Source organism: Nipponia nippon, unplaced genomic scaffold (assembly GCF_047370975.1).
Source record: "Nipponia nippon isolate SJK-2023a ecotype South Korea unplaced genomic scaffold, ASM4737097v1 scaffold_4, whole genome shotgun sequence".
NCBI classification, from domain to species: Eukaryota; Metazoa; Chordata; class Aves; order Pelecaniformes; family Threskiornithidae; genus Nipponia; species Nipponia nippon.
The window spans coordinates 88041722-88066619 of record NW_028262358.1 but is presented as its reverse complement, the minus strand read 5'-3'; the positions used below and the strand labels follow the sequence as shown (position 1 = coordinate 88066619).

General features: G+C 39.1%; 1 protein-coding gene across 5 annotated transcripts in view; it reads right to left on the bottom strand.

Moving 5' to 3' along the window:
* Positions 1–24898, bottom strand: part of SNAP91 (synaptosome associated protein 91) — a 72208-nt gene that overhangs the window by 31844 nt on the left and 15466 nt on the right. For all 5 annotated transcript variants that reach the window (XM_087774641.1, XM_087774642.1, XM_087774643.1 and 2 more), the window contains exons 3-13: positions 19739–19881; positions 18599–18674; positions 16687–16789; positions 14636–14729; positions 13269–13380; positions 11732–11838; positions 10372–10413; positions 6686–6756; positions 5272–5299; positions 3195–3304; positions 1934–2034 (exon numbers count right to left, since the gene is read on the bottom strand). In XM_087774641.1, the coding sequence (XP_087630767.1) occupies positions 1934–2034; positions 3195–3304; positions 5272–5299; positions 6686–6756; positions 10372–10413; positions 11732–11838; positions 13269–13380; positions 14636–14729; positions 16687–16789; positions 18599–18674; positions 19739–19881 (987 nt within the window). The remainder of the gene's footprint in view (positions 1–1933; positions 2035–3194; positions 3305–5271; positions 5300–6685; positions 6757–10371; positions 10414–11731; positions 11839–13268; positions 13381–14635; positions 14730–16686; positions 16790–18598; positions 18675–19738; positions 19882–24898) is intronic.

The window sequence follows — 24898 nt, the reverse complement described above, 5'->3', positions numbered from 1 at the left end:
CCAAGCCGTGAGCAGCCAGCTTCTCCAGGAGAATGCTGTGGGAGACTGTGTCAAAGGCCTTACTAAAGTCCAAGTAGACAACATCCACAGCCTTCCCCTCATCCACTGAAGATTTAGTTTAAGTAAATAAAAAACCTACAACCTTTAACACAGGCTCAAAGGTCTTCTTATTACGAGATGAAACATTAATGGAAATTTCAGTATTTTCACAACAAAGCCATTCCAGTTCTCAATTTATGCATGTCTGACATGGTGTTTGGCAATTATTTAAAAGAGTTTAAAAAAGGAAAAAAAAAAGGGCAAACCCCCCCCCCCAAGATTCCAGTGCAGTGACAGGTCATCATATCTGGACTCCTGCCAGCCATAAAGCAGACAAACTTGAAGCTTATTAAGTTACCAAAATGCTATTCTGAAAGATAAGACTAAAGTATACTTGATGAGGTTAGTGATAATCCCGGCCAAAGGAAAAAAGTTAGCTGTCCTTTTCCGTTGTGGAATAAGAGGACTAGGTGCATTACTAGTCATTTTTAAAGTTTTCAGTAATTCAGAAGAATAAAACCACTTAAGTTCCAAACTACAGGTGCTTTGTCCAAAAGAGCAAAGCAAAAAACCAAATAAATCAGCTTTCAATCGCAATGTGAATCAGTATGTTACAATATTAATGGCTCTTCACTCTGCATAAATGAGCAACTGCTTAAAGTTAGCTGAGAGGCCTGAGCTGTTTTGAACATCTCAAAAGCTTGTGTTCCAGTACTTGGCAATAACAAAGCAAGACAAATAGGACACAATCACAAATTGCAGAATAATTAGTCCCAGGCATCCTAGAATAGATGACTCTTTGGTCTTGCCTTCTGGGTAAGATTACATTTCAGTTAATAAAACTGACAATTCTGAAAAAAAGAATATATTCAATTCAATAGATTAAATAGGAATATGCAAAACATGGTGTACATGACAGGCACAGCTATCCTCTCATAATGAAGTGGCTGAGATACAATGTCATTTTTAATGAACTAAGGCTAAGAACAGAAATAGGGAATGCAGAAGCCACTAGTACCCAGTATTAGCATTCATAGCAGAGTCAGCATGACTCAGTGTAGCATTCCTGCCGTGAGAGGGCTGACGAGTTCATTAAGCTGCCACAGAAGTGAAGATCTCTTTAAGGATTACACCATAGTGTGTTTACAACTATGTAAGTTAAATCACATTTACTGGCCTAATTCCTTGTCTTCACAGGACAGAAGTGAACACTGCCTACATTTCTTGTGGTCCTCTGCAGATCACCAGCTGCTCGTGCTGCCTGGAACAACAGGCTCAGTTCACCACAGAGCTCAGATTTCAGAGACCTGGTTAGGTATTCCTATCTGAAAGCAGTTAGCCCTCTACTTCTATTTTCATATTATTATTCTAAGGAGACAAGGAAGATTTTAATAAAATATGTTAAGGGTTGTCAGAGGTAATCACACTTGCAGCAGAACTAATTTGCCACCATTAACTTTACACACATTTTTGTTTTAAAAGATATTTTTGATCCTCCTCTTATTGATCTGTAGGCTTTGCTTTATGTACAGAAGAGTTGATTTCTGCCCTCACCTTGCCAATAAGCACATGAGCAGTTCTAGTTCTTCTGTTTTAAAGTGCCTACCCTACCTGTTCACCTTCAGCCATTCCCTTTCTGCTCACTTTTAGTCACATAATCCTGGCTCCCTCCAGCTTTGCAGTCAGGCCCTTATAAGCAGCTTATACTATTATGCATATCCCTGGAAAAAGGAGCAGCCTTTTGCCACAAATGGATGCTTGACTGTCAGGTCAGCAGAAGCCTGAGAGTGAGCTGGGAACATCCTGTGCTAGCAGAGAAAAAGCCAGGTTTCAGTTCAGCCAGGCAAGACGACAGAGATTGCAAGAAGAGATGCTGACAATGAGGTTTCTCTACCTCCCCACGAAGTGGCTCCCGCAGGGGCTGCTGGAGCTGCCTGCCCAGTAGCGGCAAAATCTGGCTGAAGATCCAGAAGATCACTGGATGGTTTGGAAGAGCTGTCAAGGAAATGAAGAGAGATATTAAATACAGGAAGAATTTGTCTATTTTAATCAAGCTAAAAAAAAATCATTACTGGATTGTAGGAATTGCCCTGATTTTGGATTACTTATGAAACCATTGAGACATTTTTTTCAGGTCTTCCATTTAGAGCAGCGGCCACAAACACCTCTATTGCAGTTAAGTGCCAAGAATACATTACACCCCAGGATGGGACCTTAACTTACTTCCATTACTTGATAATGACATTGTAACAGATCTGAAACTTTTACAATCCTAAAAAAACAACAACCAAACAAACCAAAAAACCACAAAACCAAAACCCAAAATCCCAGGTGGTCCCTAAGAACAGAGCAAATAACTGCTGCGACTGAAAACAGCTCCATTCTACTTCCATATTTCATTGTGCCATGTCAGAGAGCAAGTAGCCCACATTTCCAGGTAATAAATAGGTATTAGGTAGAAGAGAGCTGGTAAAACTTCTATGGCTTAAGCCAGCCAGATATTTGCTTAGGAAACAAGGCCTTGTTCATTTAGAACATTTAAATAATAAACAATAGAAGCTCCTTCTTCAACGAAGTACTTCACTTGACATTTAACTGAAGTTAGTCACATCTTCAGACTTTTGGTTCAAGCTTAGAGCTTTTACATGTCTAGAGTTCTTCCATTTCTGCTCATTACAATGAGCAACAGCAGTTTGTTCTGGTTTTGACTTGAAAGCAAGGTTCAGATTTTGTCATTGGCCAGATGTTTATTTTTTATTTTAACCTCCAAAATTTCATTATTTTTGTGCTTCATTAACCAATTTGACCAGCAAGTAAAAGGAATCTTAATTCAGCAGTTTTAGAAACAGAATACTGAAGCTCAGCAAAGACTACTTTGGATTTGCACATTACTTCAGTCTACTCAATTAGAAGTTTATGTTGGGAATGGTACAACATCACTACTACACTGAAAGCAAATCAGAGTAGCCACACAATATTTTTTTTTTTTTGTTAGAGCTCATTTGTGATCTATACTGGTAGAACAATGTAGCCCATTCAATACTGATGTACACTACCTGTAAAACAAGCAAAATCTTGCAGGCAAGCTTCTTGTTACAAGTGTGACTTTGGCATCTGCATCAAGCTCAGTAACTCAAACACACTTTTTAACTTACCTGACTGGAGCAGCTGTAGATGAAGTTGCAAAAAGATCAACCGGAGGAGATGTATCAACAGTTTTCGCTGGAGTAGAACTAGGAGATGTAACAGTTGTGGCTGGAGAAGACTGGAGAAATATTTTAAATATACATTCAATATACCAGCATTTTACTGCAAACAACTCATGCACAAACTCACATACTTTAAAAATCCAATTTTGACATCAGGTCGTCTTATTGTGAGCTGTTCCCCCTTTGAAAGAATTTAAGGAAATCTGGGCTAAGATTTCAGAGGGTGGTGGAGTTGAGAAACTCCAAGGTGACTCCAACTAGCAATGCCTGGCTCGAGGAAATGCCTACTGCATGCATTCAGAGCACCTGCAGACACCAGCAGCCCATCTCATATGAGCTTTAGTCCCTTGGGTTCAAGACTCACCCAACATCTAGGCAACTAACTCAAACTTGTGATCTGGAGTTGCCTTACCTGCCTTTTAAAATCCCCATTAGGGTAACTAACAATTCCTTTCTGTCAAAGGATTCTCAGCAAATTCCAAGAACATAGTTTGCTCCCCAGCAAACTCCCTCCGCTCAGTTTTAGGACCATCCTGAAGGTGGGAGGAACAAAGCATTTTTGTGGGTTTGTTTCTACATCTATCAGACCCTTTATTTTGTCCACGGAATCTGTTCGTCCACAACAGCACCTTAGTACTCTAACCATAGAAATGGTGGGAGAAGAGAAATGGTTAGAAACTAAGTTAAAAGTGTGTACATCAACCTTCAGACTGAAGGGAGTTTAAAAAGCCATCAACAGTGCTAATGGTTAAGTCTTTGGGAAGATACAAAAGACAGCTCAGCCTATGATTTCATTAGCTCCTCCAATTCTGGATAAAGATACTGTATGTATGGCAAGGACAGATACCCAGGAGAGTATATTGCAACTCTTCTGTGTACTTGAAGACTCAAGTTACCTTGAAGAGTGTCAGTTTAATTCTAAAAGATACTACAAGCTTTGTTACAGCATCTCACATGGTAGAGAGATCCTTTTCCTATGAAACAAGTCCTATGTTTAGTACTGTTCACCATTCTGACGACTTCCAAGAAGGAAAAAGAATGGCAAATTTGAAGCAATTTTCTACTGAGTTCTGCTACTGCCATCCCATCATCACAACTCTAGCAGGAGATGGATATAAGCTTTCTAGACTCTCCTCAAGCCTTTATTAAGGTTTGAGACTAAATTGGTCCAAATTCTTCATGTGAACCAGGGAAGAGGGGGTTACTTAACATTGTAAGAACACTTTCTGAGCCATAACGTAGTTCTCACCAACTGCTAGGATATTGGATAAGAGGGGTTTTTTGTTTGTTTTTTAAAAAGCACTCTTTGGAAAGAAATTTACGAGCTTTCACTACAATCAACCATTGAACTGTCTCCCTCAGATTCAGAAGTTTTCATTGAGTTTTTCCTGCACAGCACTTGTTATTAGACACAGAACTATGGCACCTGGCAATGCTTCAGCAATACCAGAACTACTAGTACTAACACCATAAAGCTCATTAGTTTATCTGACACTCAAATCAAGATGTTTTCACTGGCAACTCTTGCTTTAGAGATTACAGTGAGCAGTCTCACTAATAAAGGTCAATTCTGAAATTAGTTACATCAGATGAAAGTTTTCTTGGCTTTTCACATAAATGTGGTTTTAAAAGAGTCAGCACTTCCTCCTAAAAAGCTACAAATAGAGTGAAGAATTTGGAGGACAAATAATACGGATTAAGTTTCTCACTGACATGAGGATTAAAAAAAAAAAAAAAAAGAGTTGAGAAAAAGCTATGGTATCTTTTATCTTTTCACAAAGCATGACCAGCAAATCCTGCACTGGTATAAGGGCTATGGCCCTTCAGATCAGCAAAGCGCTTTTATGGGGCCGTTATTTACAAGGCCATTTAAAGATGCAACTTTGTTACTTACGTAGAGCCTAGGTAGCAAAGTCTAAAAAGCAGATTAGGAGATGGAAATTTAACTCCTTATGCCCATAAGATGTTCTAAAGCATACCACCTGAATAAGAACTAACCAATACAGCAATTGACAGCATTTACCTTGCTTAGAGGAGAAGGAGCCCCAGATCTAGGGGAAAAAAAAAAAAAAAAAAAGTGTGGGAAGGGAGTTTCAGATAAGTACATTTTTGGAAACTACGTTTCTAGTCATCAAAACTCATGCAAAAAGACCAAAAGCTAAGCATGACAGCTTTCTGAAGATCTCTACAATCGCATGCCCCCCACATTTCTACAAACTTTCACGTGTCACTTTAGATAAGGAATGCAAATTTTTACTTCAAAGCTTAAATGAATCTTTTAAGCTAATTGATATCACAGGATTGTTCTGCCTTTAAATAAGCTCTACTAAATGGAAGAAAGGCAGAGATGCATGGAAGTGTCTTGCATTTGGGCCTACAGGAGCCAGTAGGAAAGTTACTGGGGCAAGACATTGCCATATTATAAAATCATTCATCTTATTCTGCTGCTGTTGCATATCAAAGTAGTTATCTAACGTAAGTCTTCTGAGAATGCATCAGCATATTTTCAAAGTCTACTGTTCTTTTACAGAAAGTCAGAGTTACTTTAAAATAGTGATATTTAAAAGTATGGAAACAATTAGTTGGAAAGTCCAAGCTGAAAGTTCTCCCACATGTGAGAAAATCACACTAACTGACAGAACCTTAATCGTAAATTAAAATGTCAGTGCATTTGTTTACTTTCATTATTATGAGGTATGAGAATACTGCTACATATTTTTAGAGCTGCTTTGATCTAAAAGATGAAAGGAGGAGTTAAAGTTAAAACTGCACCAGTATCGAACTAGCATCCATCCTATAGGTTACTTGAATTGGATAAGTCCTAGGAGCTGTAGAACTGATTAGAAGATCCGGAGCTAAGACAGAAATGACTAAAAATAACGTAATGACTATATACAAAAGCAAGCAACAGCTTAGGTACAATTTAAAGAATGATAGCTATTTCAAATTGTTCAAGCCATCCTAAAAAACACATAACTATGTCTGCATGCAAGTGATATGTAAACATACGTACTTACCCTTCACTAAATTGCAAGGAAAGCAACAGTAAAAGAGAAAACACAGGTTTAGCTTAATCCTTCCTAGACTTAGCCATGACAAGTATCTAGTAAGAAGATGCAAAACCATTAGAAAACAAATCAACTTTGATGACAAAAGCCACAGCAGCAGGCAAAAACACTTCCGTCTAGTTTTCCATGGTTAATTTCACTTCATTTTGGAAAGTGTCTAGTTGTTTGGTGTGCCATTTCCCCCCACCCCCCAGTAAGAAAAAAAGTTGCCATTAAGACACCTTTGTAAGGGAAAGGAGAAGCCTAGTCTTACCACAGCTTATTTTCCAGCTAAGTGACAAAGGAGGTTGGGGGAGGCAAACCTAAATATCAGCTAGTCTCACATTGTTACTATTATGCCTTGATACATGGTACAACATATATACCTACTTGTTGCCAGGTTTTTTTCCTTCCAGTGAGTTTAGATGTTGCTCGAGGGTCTCCATGAGACTGCTAGGAGCCTTGAAAGCAAAGAGAAAGATATACTTCTAAACACAATGCATTGACGTAATGATACTTCAAAATCCAGCGCCAACTTCCCTGAAGTCCACCGTGTGCATGCTCATGCCGTTATTTACACCACTGTGAAAATAGTGGATTTCCATGCTAGAAGTATTCACGCAAAAACAGCTTCTGAAAGATAATACTGTATCCAAATTTGCAGAGAGAAAACATTTACCTCTACTGAACAGCTCCTGAAGCCTAAATCCAGGACATGCTGCTGATCATGCTTTGAGTCAGTGTTAAACATTGACAACAGCACAGGCATCCACAGGGTTAATTTTAAGAGTAATAGGTTAAAGGTCATCCTTTCAGTTTTGCTTTCAGTCAGACCTCCAACACCTCTTTCATGACCAGAGGGTTAGATAATATTTGCAGTCTAAACAAAACAAACTAGAAGCCCTTTCCAATGCCCCCAAAAGTGGCTACTTTTGGTTCAAGACTCCCAACATCACAAAACCTTATAGCTGTTTCTTCTCAAAACAGTAGCCAGGCACAGGTTACTGAGCCCAGCAGCTAACTCAAAATTCAGAAAGATTACTATTTTAGACCTCTGTAAAAACTAAGCTTTTTCAAGCCTCCCTGATCTTAGGTTTTATTTTAAATAACCTTTTTGTGGTCAGGCAATACCCCCAGGCATGCACTTGCTGTTACAATGGTAGATAGGAAAAGTGGTCATAAATGCAAACGACAGTGTGCTTAGCTACTCCAGTATAAAAATAGAGTCCAGATAAGTAGAATCCTACAAGATCAACAAGCAAGGGGGAAACCCTTGAGAGACACAGTAGCATATAATAGTCAATTATTTCATCAGGGTTACCGGTTCATCAATGGTACAGCCTTTAAACAGGGAATTCTCTTTATCAGTCTCTTTCAGATCAACCACAATTCCTGACAGCAATACCTACAGTGTTTTTCATAAATAATGTCTTTTATTTCAGGGTAGACATATGCATGAAAAATGTCAGTTTGTGATGCCTGAAAACAGACTATCCACTGCTCCTATGTACAGTGTGCTGAAAACCAGCTGGCTGGCTAAATCAGATGTTTCAGGATGCTTAGTACCTGCTAGTATCAATGCACAGCTAGGTGTACTTACAGTGTCTGCATATTAATTTTGGCATTTGCATATAATTGAGCAGTAAGGTAACTTAACACATGCAGAAATTTAAAATGCTCAAAAAATCCTTAAATGATGACTTGAGTTTAAGTATGTCCCACTTACATACACAATGCAGAAACATCTTAACCATTGTTGCTTTTATAGGCATATGTATTCATTTTCAACTAATTTGAGCACAAGTAAGAATTTGGTTAAACACAATTGACTTAGTTACAAGAATTCTCCAGCAGCAAGAAAAAAATTAGCAAAGACTCTCATTTGCTAAAGAATCAAACAAAAAAAAAAAGATTCAGACTTCTGCGTATTCAAAAATGCTATCACATAAGATACAAGTTGTGTCTACTTAAACATTTAAGCAGAAAGCTATGTTTCAAAAAAAAAAAAATTTATTTCCTGTTACCAGTTACCAATAGCTTTCCAATATATTATTTACAGGTTTCTTAAAAGCCAACAAGGTAATATGAAACTCATCTATCAAGCGGAATTCACAGAGGAAGCTTCAGAAAATTTCTACCCAGATGTAACAATTTGGAAATTAAATATTGCCTGGTATCCAATTTGCAACACTGAACATCATTGCTTAATTTCTTCTAGATATTGCTTCAACATTAGACTAATCTATCAGTCAGCATCGTGATGGAACCTTAGATATGGGTTCCCCACTAGCTATTTGGGGCAAAACTGCCACACTTTAAGAACTAACAAATAAAAATGAGCTAAGCTCTTTAGCTGCAAAGATGCCTCCTCAGCCTCCAAAACCTTGCAGCCAAACTAGAAAGTCCAAAGATGACAGCTATCAACTTGTATTTCAGTACTGTGACCACTTGTTTGAATTTACAGAGTAGGTACACACATCAAGTGTCAACACAGTCAACTTCTTGTGGAATACCATTGACTACTGCCACAGCTTGCTTTAGGAATTTAGGTATACCATTGATATTGTATACAATTATATATTATTTATTAGCTGAAATTCAGTTTTATTATTCACCTTTTATTTATTTCTCACTGAAACACACTGTCTAGGTCTTATACGCAATCTAATCTACAGCATGCTGCAAACCAGCCTTAGCAAGTGAGTCCCAAGCAGCCTTTGGGAGAATACAGCTATGAGGGACTACTTGAGAAGACCACTGAAGTGGTCAGGCAGTTGGACTAGATGATCGTTGTCGATCCCTTCTTTCCAAAGCAACTATTCTATTCTATTTTAAAGTGTTGGTTCATGAGGTGAAAGGGACCCTCCAGTAGCAGTAACTAAGGTGCTGCTGAGTAAGTGCAGCACTGACTGATGATGCAGAGCACAGCTTGTGCAGTCCCAGCAGGCAGGCTTTCCAGCAGGCTGACACAACACAAGCAGAAGCAGATCAAAGCACTACAGGAATTTATAAAGTATATTTCATTAACTGAGCTTAAGGTGAGTTCTTCTGGTTCAAGGACTTAGTTCATGACTGACTGGACCTTATTAAAAAAGAGCCCCTGAGGTGCAGAGTTAGGTGAACATACTACTTCAGCTATTTCAGAATTGGGTTTGGTATTCTATACGCTGCTAGAAGTCTAAGCTTTCCTCTGCTGAAAGAGTGGCCAGACTTCATAGCCCGTAGCACCTGAAACCCATAAAGATTAAAACTCTCCACCTTCACATCATGTCTCACTTTCAGAATTTTTAACTGGCTTTTTAACCAAGAGAACCACTATTCTGACGCTGATTTAAACCAGGCTTTCAAGAGGCTTTCAAAAACTACACATTCATAGGTTACGAACACTTAGGATTTACAACTGTTAAGTCTGGGATGCTCTTCTGTTCCAATTTTACTGGCATCAAAACTGCCACGAGTGAACTCTTCAGCATGGACCTCTTCCTCCAAGTAAATGGCCTTTTCACATTAAACACAAAGCCAGGCACCCAGACCAATTTGCAAGTGATACTAAAAATGGACCAGCACAACAGAAGTTAAGCAGCTACTGCATAAGTGAATTTTGATGTTAGAAGTTTTGATGCATACCGACAGAGAAGTTCAGCAATCAAATCACAACTTCTGCATTTAAACTTCAAGTTCACTGTACCTAGACCAAGACAGTAGTGCTAGTGCTGCTCTGAACTCCATCTCTGGACCAAGACTGTATCAGGGAGAGATTATGAAGCAAGTCACACCACAATCTCTACGCTGTCATCAAAAATGAACTTGAGCTACAAGCTGTGAGAATCTGTCCTTCAGCAAAGAAAGAGCAAAACAGCCTACCCTTCAACCATAGGTCAGAAGTGACCATGAAAGACTTTATTTTAGTTATATTAGTCTTCAAAAATAGCTTTGGGCAGTTCTTATTTGCAAGTTGAGAGGGCTTTAAAATGTTAGGTGGTATGACCTCCAACCAACATTTACATTCCTGGTATGCTTCCTAATTACAGAACTTTTAGTTATTACACAGATCCAAAATGACTAGAGAAGCTTACCTGTGTAAGATCAGGGATATCGCCTTTGTCAATTCCAACTTGCTGTGAATATAAAAGAGGTAAAATGTAAGCGCGTTATTCCACTGCAGCAGGCACTAATTTTGACTAGAATTGTGGTACACTCTTCAACCTATAATGCACTTTATCTTTAGAAAAAGACTACAAAGTTAGCATGTGCAGATGCCCATCTTTCCAGTAGCTACCTTCAACAACCTGCAGCAGTCTTTTTTTTTTTACAAATTAAATAACCACTTTAAAAAAATTGATACCACCCAGGTAAAGTTCATACTCCATACTGCAAATCAGGCAAGGCTTACTCGTCATGTTGTGTCAGAGGACAGTGCTAGTGAACTGCCGAACACATACTATCCAGACACCTGACTATCGTAATGAAGTTCTCTGAAATTCAGCCAGTGAGCAAATCCTAGAAGACATCACTTAAAAAAATGCTAAAGCTCAAGTCACTTTGCTGTTCCACCCTTTTCTCCCAGCATTTCAAACATAGCAAGATGACATCTAAGTCTGCAATCTCCTATTAGTTGTCCTGTTGCTTCACTACGGTTCTTCAAAGTGCCTGTTGGTTTAGCTTTTGCAGAAGAACAAGCTCCACTGCACCTAGTAATCCTGAAGCATAGTCACTACAACCCCTGTCCTGAACAGCTGACCTATAGGTGTCCAAAGTACTTCACTCCCTCAAGTTCAACATTCGTATCAGACATTACATGCGATTCAGGAGTCTAGGAGGCTCCTTCATAAATAGTTAAGTAAATTACAGCTTTTTATTCAGCTCATTACTGCTGTCTATTATAATGAAGCATGAAACATGGAAAATGTGCATCCTGTGCCAAGGAGCCAACTACCACAAATGAGAGCCCAGCAAAAGAGTTAATTAACCATGTAATATCTGTATTATCCACATAAGAGGATGATAACAAAGACCATAACCAGGGAAAGCTCACATTCCAGTTAACTTGTAGTTGGCTGCAAAGACTTAAAAAGCAGACTTATAAAACCATTATGCATTTATTCCTAATTACTCTGTCTTCCTCTAATGTTCAACCCTGTCCTAGAAGCATGCATTCCCAGCATTTCCAAGAAATATTAATATGGTTGAAGTCATGTCATCTGTTACATTATCAGGGAAGTTGAGGCTGGCTACACAGTAGAGACGTGGAAGTCCTAAGCAGGGCTTAACTAGTTCAAGAAAAGCTGAACAAGCAGATCCAGGAACTTCTATACTGCCTCACATTTATACACAGTGAGTCAGGTGCTTAATAAGTGCAACTAATATTTTATACCAGTGCTAAAAAATTCACAAAATACTTAAGCACCAGACTCCAGAAGACTGGAAGTCACTTACCTCTGCAACTTTAAGAAACTCTGATACTCTGGTCATTCGAGTAAGAAACCGTTTGTAGATTTCAAGAGCATCTTTACATTGTCCCTTTTTCATTTCAAAAAATTTCTCTAGAGAAATAATTTGGCAAATTTCAGTTAAGATATCTTACATTAGGTCTGCATTCATCAGCAACTCTAGTTTTCAGGAAAGTCACGTTTCAAGAATATTGCACTCCATTATCATTTTTCTACCTGGACACTAATCTAGTGGTGTTCCTAGTCCTTAGCAGAATTTAGAAGTTGGGCTTGCTGAGCTGCTACAAAATTATATAGACTGGAAAATTGCACCCCAACCAGCCACAGCATTGTGCGTGATGTAAACCAAGCTTTTAAAGATAAAAAGTAAGCAGGTGAAGTAGCTACCAAACTTAAAATTCAGAGTAATTAAGGATACTTGAACATATACTAATGTCCTCTCCCAAGTCGTCTTCACTCCAAAGAACAGTACTTTTTCCACTTCAGTAGCTCTCTAAAGTTGGTTCATGTCGATTGTCAAGCAGAACTGCCATATATTTCAACCTGAAGTTATGCTTTAAGTAGCAGTAGACAGTGAAATCTCAATCCAATTGTTATGCCCAACACATTTGTACCTGCTCCATAAGCTTCCCATGCCTATAGTTTCAGTCAAAACACCTGGGACTTACTTTTATGAAACCACTAGAAAGCGCTGCAACATGGATACAAAAAAAATTGTCCGAGCTTTGCAGCTCAGGAACATCTTTTTGCCTGTTCAGTCTCTGTAACCTCTCTGTTTCTTCCTGTTCTATTTGCAGCCAGTGTTGCTGGCCAAGCAATCTCAGTTTTTAGCTGTCTATAAAGACCAGCTGAAGTGCTCACAAGTTTTAATAGTTGAAGCTCATTTTCTACAGTGTCAGTTGTGTTTCCTGCAGTTTATGGCAACTCCTGGTTTTAGACTCCATAACAAAGCCTTTTGCAGGGACAGCTTAAGGTGTGTTATGCTGGTGATCACACCAAGCTGCCTGAGCTTCAGAATGTGCTCACAGCCTCCTATAGACTTTGTAGGCTGATGGTAGGTAGGGCTCTGGAGGGGATCCAGCTTTGTCAGTCATGCTTTCAGACAGAGACAGATGAGGAATGTTATTCAGGAGTATATTACTTCATATAAGGCTATCATATAGCATATATATCTGAAGAATCTGGACATCTTAAAAACGCAACCAAAGAGCAAAAGTTGCTTTGCTAACCTTGCAGGACATATTATGGAAGCTTACAGACCACTGTATATTTCTTTAGGCACAGAAATGCTGAGTACCTTTAAGTAGACTTCTGCACAATTTTAAGGGCAGATGACAAGCCGGCCTCAGATGAACACTAATGTAAGAGGTTATGACTTAAAGTTTTCTCTCACTTCAGAATAGAATAGTCAAGAAAAATGTATTAAGTTTTAAGGAAAATTGAGTAAAAAAACACCAAAGCAGATCTGAAACTAGTTTTTCACTTGCTCGTGGTATGAGATATATACACCCCAGGTTACTTACCTAGTAAGTTAATAACCCCATCGTTGTAGCAAGCAAAAAGTTTGATAAGATCTTTAAATAGAAGCATGAATGCAGCATTTATGACACCATTTGTCAGTTCATTTGGATGAACCTACAAATAAAATACCAGTTATTTACAGCAGATTTACTGAATGCAATCAGAAATTTTAGCTTGCACCAGGTATCTGATGCTGTTATAGAATCAACCACTGAATACAAGCTTTCACAGGAAGAAACCAAACAAAGGTTTCAGTTAGCAGATCAAGAATTGCTTTCTTCACCACTTCAAAACAATCCACTGCAGCAGAGGAGCATCCCCATCAACAGTAAACATCTTAGTCTTGAATCCTTCACTTATCACGGAGGTGGAAAGCAGAGATGCTATTAACAAAAAGCTTTAAGGAAACCGGACAAAATATTTCAGTTCACAACAGAGCTGAACAAAACCTCAGCAGTCTACTAGGTAATACAGTTGGGTTAATGATGTCAAGACCCTTCCAGTTCTCCCATTAAGTTGGGCAGAAAATAAGCGCTTATTTATTAAAAGATCTTTGTTTTCTTAAAAAAACAACCTTCTCTTCCAAGACCATTTTCACAATTCCTATGCCATTTAAGTAATGAAAACACATTTGCGAGACATGTATTTCTAAGGCTTTCCTCTGAAAGCTGTAGCGGGCCCTGTCTTCCACCTGGGATTCTGTCCTTCTGCCTGCCAAGAACAAAAGAACTTCAAGATGGATTCCTTCAAAGACCTCTTTGCAACATTACGCTGTACCTCCTACAACAACTGACTCCTTTTTTTTAATCCTTAAGGCAGATAAATAATCCCACCAACATTCATAACTTATTACATTATAAATATATTGTAGACACTTATTTCTATGAATAGTCTAGATTAAAGTTTATCCAATCCAGCCTACAGCTGAAAACCAGATGAAGGTTGAGGAAGCCAAACAATGTACATGTGATATTTTAACGGCTTTTTCTCTCCCCCCCAAAAGAAGTTGGTTGCCAAGAGACAGAAAAAAAAGATTCTTCAGTCTCCTTGCTTTGTCCATTTTTTCCCCTCACTGATGCAGAAGATGAAACTCCCAGCTCTGAGTCAGCATTCAAAAGCCCTCATTTCCCACACCGTTCCTCTATCCTTTAAAAAAAAAAAAAAAGTAGAATCTGCACATTTTGTACATATAGGAAAGGGCCATCCTTTACCTCACTCTGCCTCAGTGGGATACTGAAAAGGGGATTTTTTTTGCCCACATAATGGGATGTTCCGTAAAGCATTACCTACAAGGTGAAATGTTTTAACTACAAGGCAGCATTTATAAGTCACTGCCCAGTGTTAATGCTGAGTCAGCTTCAATACGTACATCGAATTCAAGTAGTGCATCAATTTGTTCCTGCAATATTGGCATACTCTTCAGTAGCTTTTCAGGAGCCATTGTTCTCATTACACCATCAGCTCTGCAAGATGGAATACAGATTAGAAGCCATGGTGTTTCCCCTCTCCCCAAACTGATTTGTTGTCTAAATTTAAGCTTAAAGCTGCCATAACCCATTCCAAACATTTGAAGCACTCTCTGATTCTCCGGCTTCCCACAACATCACAAGAGCTGGCATGGAAAATACTTCACCCAGCCACCCTCCCCGACAGCAGGCAAAGAAGGATTTTGTATTAGAGTGATGAATGCAAGAGATTGATCTCTTTATGGAAAGAAGACACAGAGTTTAAATAACTTGACAAGAAATACTGTCGCAGAAGTATTGAGAGAACTGATAGTCTTTGTGCATTAAGTTTGTTATGAATAACTAATGACAACTCATTGCTAAGAGTACTTTTCAGTGACATGTCTGTGATCACTGAAGACAAAAAAAAAAAAACTCTATAGGTTGGGTTTTTTCCCCCATCAAGTGCCACAATATATGCATGCCAATTCAGTGACAACTTAAATCAGGGCAATCTTTGCTTAGAGCTTCTTTCCTCAGTATTCCTGGGTACTAATTAATTCCATTACTCCTTCATAGCACTTCCACTGACTTTGACCTGCCTTATCAGTCCTGAACCATTACTCCAACGGCATCATGCAGCAGTCATGGTTGTGTAGCATTCCTTAATCGCCACTCATAGTCTTATAGCAGTCTTCATGCATGCCCATTTTAATCTCTGAATATCACAAAGCTGTACAACCACCATTATGTATTGCCCCAGTCTGGCCACTGACAGGTATAGCACCTCCTCTCCACCACTTTTACTTATTTTGTGCTATACTCTGAGGCAGCACCTTGTTTTCAGCACCAGAAATAACACACACAGAAAGCCTTTCCAGGAACACATAGCAAGGCAGGAATAGAAGGATTCCTAGCAACTAAAACTTATGTTTATTTAACATGAAGTGTTTGAAGGCACTAGGTGACAAAGGGAAGTTAAGATGCTAACACTACAGCAGCCTGCTGGATCAAAGCCTGCCTGAAACATCAATCCAACTAGCCACTAGTCTTCATGTCAAAAACTTCTTAATGATTTGTATTCCAGATAGGTTCAAGAGATAACTACTTTGGTCCCCACTGTGGGAACAGCATCCAGCTACATGGCAGTCTGAGAAGCAGGAGAGGAAAGCCTGGCAGCGATGCCTGCATTAACAGCTCAGAATCCCAAGCTGCAGAATACACCGAACCACCAGAACGATCCTGTACACAACTCATGATTAGCAGCAGCATCTTTAGCATGCAGTCAATTAAGCTGCACCTTCAGTGGGTGTTAAGCCACTTGCTGTGTTGTCTGTGCTTCAAGAGAGAATCTAGAGCCATTAAAGTCCCAGTTAGAGGAGTCAGAGACCAAAAAAATGTTTTGATAAATACCAACTTACTACTCTGGGCTGGGTTAACTTTTCCCCCCCCCCTCTTTTTTTAAACACAGTACTTGCGGGAAATAAAACCAGTAGTTTACAACCTTATTCTGTCCAGTTTATAACTGTTTGCTGTGTTGCCTGCTAAGAACTTCAGGTGTTCACTTAGGCTTCCTTTTGTAATCAGTCATCTGTCTTATGGAAAGGGTCTGGAGAGTAATGAAACATCCTAAATATAATTTCAGAGTGCTTCCTTCTTCAAATCCTAAACACAGTCTCGCTGCAGCACAATTTAATAAGAGTCAGATTTAACACCTAGCACCAAAAGCTTCCAGTTCTGCAAGGCACTTTAGTCTTTAGTATTTGCCTTACTACCCAGTCTTTCCACTCCTCCTTGTGCCATTTTTAACCCATTACAAATACTTAAGAAATCTAACCATTTTTGTGTTTCATTGTGGCTAAACAAAGAATGTAAGAACTAAGTCATTGAGACACTAAAATTAAGCATAATGCCACAAACAAGACTTCCATGGGTCAGGCAACCCTATCAGTTTACATATCTAAACTTTCCTTACCCTTTCTTCACTCTTGCAAAGTCAAATGCCATTTGTCTGTAGGAAAATGCTTTTTCATTCAAGTATCTACTGTAACGCCTTATAAAGGTGGACATGTCATAACCTGCAAAAAAACAGTTACATGTTTTACATTAATTTTCATGCTTGTTTGGAGGTTCTTTAAGAAACGATAATATAGATAATATACAGTCAATAGGCCCTAAGGTTATGTGATCTCTGTTGCACTAGACAACCACATATACAGAACAGGCATCACAAGACATCTTCCAGCTTGTGAAGAAAAAGCAGTAGTGTTGCACCAAAACAATCTACCACTGTCCTCAGCTTTCAACAGACTCATCCAATGCACCCGTGGCATGGTTCCTGGGGAAACCTACTAGTGGCTCCTACGCAGTTATGTGGTAACATTATTTGAAGGTGAAATTAGTTACCCCTCTTATCAACAGGGAAAAAATGCCAACTTAACAAAAAGTTTATACTTAACTGGTACATGACTTCCAGGATAAAGATAGATTTCCACCTAAACTCTCCCGCTATTTTACATATGTCAGTCCCTCCAGCTCTTACATCAACCTTCAAAATTCCCTTGAGTAGGTTTACCAGAACAAAGAAATCATAATGGCATTCACAGAAATTAGTGCCTTCTTTGAACTGTTACACCAGAGGTCTTCAAGGCACATCATATTGTAGAAGCAGCCTCAAACTTAGTGACCTTCAAGCCTGTAAGACTTCTGAACAGTTAGTATTACGGTCTGTCCTTCAGGTATTTCTTTCAATGTTTCTTCCTCTAAGCTACACAAATGTGTGCAGAAGGCAACTCATCCTCCTCTTCAGTACAAGCCCCTTTTTGCTACCTTTGTTAAAATCCACACCCCTTGACTTAGTCATTGACTGTATTCTTCCTTAATATCTCTCAACTTTAAGTATCTGTGCCAACTCAGGCTTAACACTACCAACTCTGATGCCTCATTATCTATGACACACTGTTGTATTATCTATGAAACAGCAATTTAAGTTTAAAGAAAGTGGCAAAGAACACATTTGATAGAATTCATTGTTGCCGAATACCAGTATCTTTGAACATGCATAGCATGTTTTGCTTAGACAAACACAGTTTTAATATTTGTTTGGCTTTGTTCCTGCTCTGCATTACCATTTCTAAAAGATACTCAAGTCTTTTTGGTGTCACGTCTCCATTGAGAGATGGAGTAATGTGGCATTGCTTCGATCTTGCCCGTTATTGTAGCATTCCTGCATTCTGCATACAGTCTACAAATATTCTCTGACAGCTGCCGAATTACAAGTTTCCTCTCTTCTCTACTAGAGCTACCATGAAACAAGCTTTTTCTCTAAGTGAAGCAACAGGAAAATTCACTAATAATTTCAGAGTCAAAGTAGAAAATCAGACATTGTAAGCTTTAGAGAGAACAACTCCTTAATTTTTGCCTAGACCTTCCAAATTCCCTACTCAAATCAAAACCAGCTAGTTCTTTTGGTGCCTTCCCACTGCCTCCCCAAATTAAACATTTGTATAGACAATTCCTAAAAGTGCAGTGTCCCCAAGCAACCACATTAGGATTTAAGACTGAGTAAAAACCAAAAACTAAATGGGAAGTTATCCATTTCATCCTTAACTCCCATAACAGTTAAGGAGATAGCTGACCTGGCCCTCATTTCAACCAGCATTTTCTAAGGGAGTTGTACAGTTTCACCTCTTGAGTAAAAATTTTGCAGGAACTGAGAAACATTGTTCTGAAGTTGTCCAGCTGTTGACTTGAGCTCCGGTATTCATTAAGTACTTATTAAAAGGCACATTTTTTTTATATTCTTTGCATCTTATGAATGAAGGAAAAAACTAACAATAGTATCTTACTTGGAATCTTGTTAAGATTATAGACATGAGTAGGCTTACCATGAGATCCACTTTTGTCCAGAAAATTGCTGAGATTGAACAATGTGTTTCTAGATGCCAGGTACTGAATAAATCTCTGTAACACAAAGTTAGTTTCTTATCACAAGTTGTATCTGAAGGCTTTGTACCTCCTAGCAGGAAGATTACCAATCTAGCTCCAGCATGCACACATGAAAACCCAGACTTTTGTCTTAGCCTGCAATGCCTTCCTCAAAACCTTTTTCATCCATTCAGATTAATTATGTTTACCCTGAATCTCTACTAAATATCCTACTGTATACATAAAAATAGATTCTGTGCAAACACAAACCAGATTGTGGAAAGAGCAGTAAAAATGGTTAATTCTCAAAGAGATTTGAGGAAGCACAAGATTTATCTGCTTGCAAAGTCCCAGACTTTTCAATCCAGCAGCCCTCAGTTTCAGCCAAGCCGAGGGCCTGTTTTAATAACAAGCAGGCCTCACACCAAGTACAGGGACTAACAGACTAAAACAGTTACAGAAAGCAAATCAGAATATTGGCCAAAACTTGGAACAGAAAAATAGGACAGGAGTAAAAACTTACACTGCGACATTGGAGAAGTTCATTGCATGAAAACACTTTATATACAGCCAGGGAGGAATAGTTTCAGTCATACTAAAGCTCTTTAAGTAAGCTTTTTGTTTTTACACAGACATACCAGTCTATACAGGTCAATAAAAAGCAAGGACAAGGAAAATGCAATCCAAAAGGCTATCAAGTTGAATTTACAGCTCCAGGAAGATTTTAATGCTTATGCAGAGAGCATTTGGATGGCAGTACACATGTGCCAGAACATCAACTTCCACTCCAGTCAAAAAGTCCCAGGTAATCTTTAATCCTGCATAGCTCTGTTTTCAGATAGCACATAAATTGTCAACATCCTGGAACAGGCTGCTGCTTGCTCTTATGCTACGGTTTTGTACATGAAGAGACAGATAATCGGCATGCCTCCAACGATGTTGTTAAAAGTAAGTAAGTTTGCTCCTCATCAAGAATCATTCTTGCCCTTTGTCCTCAGGTTCTTACTGGTTCAGAAGAGGTGCCTTTCTGCTACTAATGTTTTTGACCTGGAGTCTCCTCAGTGCCAACGTGGTCTCAAGAGAAAGCTGATTACACTTACCTCATTGCCATGAACCATTAGATGATGTGTGGTAACTAAGGCTTTGAATACGACCACCCAGCTACTATTTGTTGCTCGCTCAAAAAGTGTATCAGCCATCTGAGGAATATTCACGTTCGTTTCATTAGTTGCTTGGATCAAGTCTGTAAGAGAGAAAAGAGGAAGGTGTTAGGTGTTACAAATAAGACTAAAATTTTGCAGCATGGCCAAGCTCTCAGCCCACCAGGCTGCAGGCCATGGCTGTGACAAACAGCAAGTTCATTGTTTATGTTCTACATTAAAAAAAAAAAACAAACCAAAAAAACAAACAGCACCAACCCAAAAAAATGACATTATATTAGTACACACTGACAGCAACACTGGTCTGACTCTTTCATCCAACAGTACTAGCTTTCCAGTGATTCCGTCCTGAGCTACGTTCCAACCTTTCTCCATCTTCATCCCAGATGAAGTCCGGGTGCACAACATCACATGACTTTACTGCTTGCAGGTTTTCAAGTTAATTGTGCCACTTCACTACCTCTGGGTTAGACGAGTAAGTATTACTGAATTTTTCACTTACAGGTAACAAGCACGCTGAACCCAGTCACATCAGCAAAAAGAGGTATCACCAGAAACAGATACTCTAGTCATCTCAGAGGTTAGAGTTTCATTGGCATGCTACAGCACACCTCCTAGAGTCTTTACAGACCTAGAGAGCAGAAGAGTGCATTCAGGCATGCATTAAGACCTCTTCAACAGTAAGAAAGGAGGCAAGGATAGACATTACCTTATACTGAAGAATAATAGTCTTCTGCAAGCAACTTCACCTTACACAGAAGAAATTAGACCATAGACTGTCTTAGGGAACAAGAATAAAATACAGCTTTGGTGTCCTGTATATTACAAAGGTGTAGACTTGCACAGAAGAGTACATGAAATTAAGATACGTACTTAAATCATGAACAGTAGGGCAGCAAGCTTTCCGCTAGCATCTCTATCCCACATCTACTGATAGGTGATGTAGTAAATCAAAGAATCTATTACTTACATTTGCTAGGCAACCAGCAATGAATGACCTTCTACAAGCTATTATCTAGTTTTTGAGACACAGTTGGAAACCACATACTGCAACTGCATGACCAAAACCCACATGATGCCAGACACAGCCCTGGCAAGACTTCATGCAACACAGAGCACAGAATACAGAACTAATTGTAGGGCTGAAGGCTTAAGTTTGAAGACCTAAGTAGAAAAAGTTAAACATTAAAAAGTTTAACTACTAGACTAAGCATTATCTGTGTTACTAATGAAAATACTCATCTTTTACTTTCCCTGAGAGGACAGTTACCATTGTTAATGATTTTCCACTTATTTCTAAACCACCGCCGCAGAGCAGAAGTGTTCATCCAACTATTCAAGCCATCCAGTGATGACAGATATTCTACCCCAGAAGCAGACAGGCTATTCTTTGACTGATCCTTGCATATCTAAACTATGTGAGTCTGCTGTAAACACTCTACAGGAGTTCAGTTCACCTGGGCAGCAGGGTGACTTACAGACTTGCTTTCCCTCCCCAACACAACCCCATATAATGGAGGGCATTAATGCCGCTAAGAGAAGAAAGCCAAGGTCCAGACTGCTGTGAAACTACTGATTCTGCCTCTGCAGGGCAGCAAAAGTCCAGAGGACAGGTCTATCTAAACAGACCGATGAGTCACATCAGCTATTGAGGACCACCTGGTGTGTTCAGAAACCCACACTGCTGTCCTGGAAGCATTCAGAAGTTTAGTAATTTGGGGTTTTTTTTAATTTATGGCAAGTGATTTTTATGGGTTTTTTACTTCTACAAAACTGACTCATGTAAGATACAAGAGATCTATAGCTCAGAGTCAGAAGCCTGTGAAAACTGCAGTGCTTGTGTTTAAAATTGTCTTTTGCTTGGGCATAAAAGCTGCAAGTTGTCTTCAGTTTCAGGTCAGTGGAATGACTTTCTGCAATGAGACAGAAGACAAAAATTACGTGATCTGTTCACTAAGTTTTATTTTAAAGTGTTTGTTGTCATGGTGTTTTTTGTTTTGGTTGTGGGTGTTGGGGTTTTCTTTGCAGAACACCTTCTGAAATGTACAGTTAACTTCTATAGCCTCAGTAATACTACCCTTGAAGGAGGCAGTTCTGCAGACAAAGTATTACAGTAGTAAAGCCATGCTATTGAATGACAGAAGTTCAAGCTCAGAGCTCCAACAATTCTCCTTGATCTTGTTGTACAAACAGGCCAATAATCTTTTATTCTGTACTGCTGATTAATGGATTATAGAAGACAGTGGTTTGTAAATGCCTAGAAGCAACTCACAAGTGGCTTGCTCACCATTCACCCCGTTCAGAGGTTTTACTGCAGATGACAGCAAGGAAATACGCACCAAATTTGCAAGCGCTCAGTCCTAAGTTTCAGTACATAGCTTGCTAGGGAAGAGGGGTGCTCTAAATTGTGTATGCCATCAGCAGATGCTAGATAATGAAACCTCAGAGGACTCCACCCACAGCAGCGCTGGCAACAGAGGCTACAAGGCACTACTATACGCTACTGCAGCACTCCTTCTAAAATCACTCAGTCATTCCCACCTCCTCTCCAAACTGCTGGAGGGTACGCCATCTCAGTCTGCAGCTCTGAATGTTTTAGGACACGAGTAATTATAGTGTGCTGAGTAGAGAGGTATGATTAAATTTAATCCTACTACTTTCAGTGCACAGAAAAGAATTAAACCACGCATTATTTTACTCATCATTGGGGGGCGGGGGGGAGGAGATAGGGGTCAATTCTTGCAGAGCTGTTTCCCATTACGTCACACCACAAAGTTAAGGAATTCAAGCTTCCTGGGTTTCCTTCCCCAATACCACAGAGTCTCAGCTTATCCAGCAATCGTCAGCACCTGGAGCAACTCAGAAGCATAGCTAGCTTTAACGAACTCTGAACAGCAGAGTTTGATGGCTAAGCTGAATTTTAAAATAAGACTTGGCAAAATTAATTTGCCTTCAGTGTGGTAGGGAAGAAGACGTACAAGGAAAAAGAAAATGCATACAAGAAAATCTAGAAACTAAATTTTCAAAAGATTCAGACATTTACTGGTGGGACAAAAACTTAGTTTTCAAAAAGAGACAATGAAGTTCAGTCTTCCAAGCAAGTCACAGGTGGGCTTGGTAATACAAAATAGATCTTATTAAGAAATACCAGCTGAAGCACAGCCCATCAGAAGCCATATGAAGCAATCTTACAAAGGTGATTCTGTTTAAGGTACACAGAAGTAGTACAAACAAGGATTAAAGGTACCTTCCTGATGAAGTTTCTGCTACTGCAGGCATCCATGTCAAGTACACTGATGGCTAATCCCCAAACCCAAAAACTGAGCTCAAGTACAAATTCCAAGCAGAGTAAGAAACAAGAAACGGTACAGCAATAGCAGTCAGTGCTTTTACCACGACTTTCACACAAGTGGAGAAGTTGGAGAATGAAGACCTATATCCTTCATTTGAATCTGTTTTACTGTGGGACTAAATTATAATTGCCAAATGACAGTACATGATTTCTCCTATTTTCTCTCTTCACATCTTGCTAGCTGCTATTTTGAACACTCCTTCAGTCTAGAGATCCTCGTTTAAATTACACATTTAATTTGGACTTGAATATACTTTTTCTAGTTAAGTTTTCAGATGCAAAACCTATGCACATACAAGGAATAAGTGGTTGTCAATTCTTTGACACCATAACTTAAACCTAAACACCAGCCTTTGAACTCTTTGACTAGCCCATTTTTTGGCTTAGCCTTAAGACATTTGCAACTTATTCAGGGAAGAGAAGCAAGGCTAGAGTATGATTAACACCTTCATTAATAAAGACACAAACCTGCCAAACTGAGGAAGATCAGTAGAGGGTTCAATGAGGAAGACCAAAGTAAGTTAAGACACCTTAGCTCTTCATGACCTTTTAAACAGACCATCAAAAGATGTAAGTAATTCTGGTGTTTGATTGTTAAGCTCATAAGGTAAAAAAAGAGAACAGTGAGAAAGTTTCATTGTCTTCAGATTTCAGAGTTCTTCAGGCTCATTAAAAACTACTTCCTGACTTTGATTTTTTTTTTTTTTTTTTAAATGAGAGAGATTCTACACCACTTTAAAGAATCTATCTTATTCCTTTACCTTTTCGGATTGTATTCTGGATCAGGGCAGGGTTTTTTCCTAGTTTGGTTTTGTTGTTTTTTTTGTTTTTTGTTTTTTTTCTCAGTTGTTTAATAAACAGACCTGGGACTCCTCAGTTCAAAGTTAATTATTCACAATTTACATTTCAGTATGCAGAGAAACAGCAGCAGAGCACAAGACCTCTCTGTTCAGAGGGATATTGGTGCCAACTTAAGAGCAGCTGTCATTCCGGGCTGAATTAACAGGCGAGCTGTCTCAGCATCTGAGCTGTGTCACACATTCAGTTCCTGCACTTTGCCAAATGTCTCCAAGAGTAACCCCCTTACAGACTTTCCTTACTATTATGCTGAATGCTACAATAGTCTTCACAAGTTATTTTTCTGGCTTGTAAGTAATTAAATAACGCCTTGAACCTACAGAAAAGGAAATGCAGGATTGTTCCAAATCCAGGCTAGTCAAGAACAGAAAGAAGTGGCTTAAAGAGTTTAAAAGCCTCAACCAAAAAAGTTAAAAAGGCAAGTAACAGTAGAAGCCCTCCCTTGCAAGACACAGAACTGTATCAGGAAGCTACTACACCGTTGTGCTAACCAATGCAGGAGCTGAACTTCCAGGTCTACAGAAGACTGACCCCAAAACAGTACTGGAAAGCAGAACAAAGTTATAGGTTTCTGCTTCTACGATAATTGCTCATGAGAACATTAGATGATTTTAATGTTGTTGGCTTTGACTGTCAAGCAATTCCACAAATGCAAGTAGGGAATTTATCTGTGGGGTGAAAGTTTACCATTTACTCTTTTCACCCCCAGCTTGCCCCATCTCCACAAACATGCATCATAATCTGGCTTGTACTAATCTCCCCAAGCAGAACAGCAATTCATGCTGTCTTCTCCTTCCTCCCCAAAACGTCTACCTCAAGAGTTACTATATTTCACCTTAACCCCAGCAAGCCTACTCTTTATCAAAGTTCAGCATCTTCAGATATTGCCT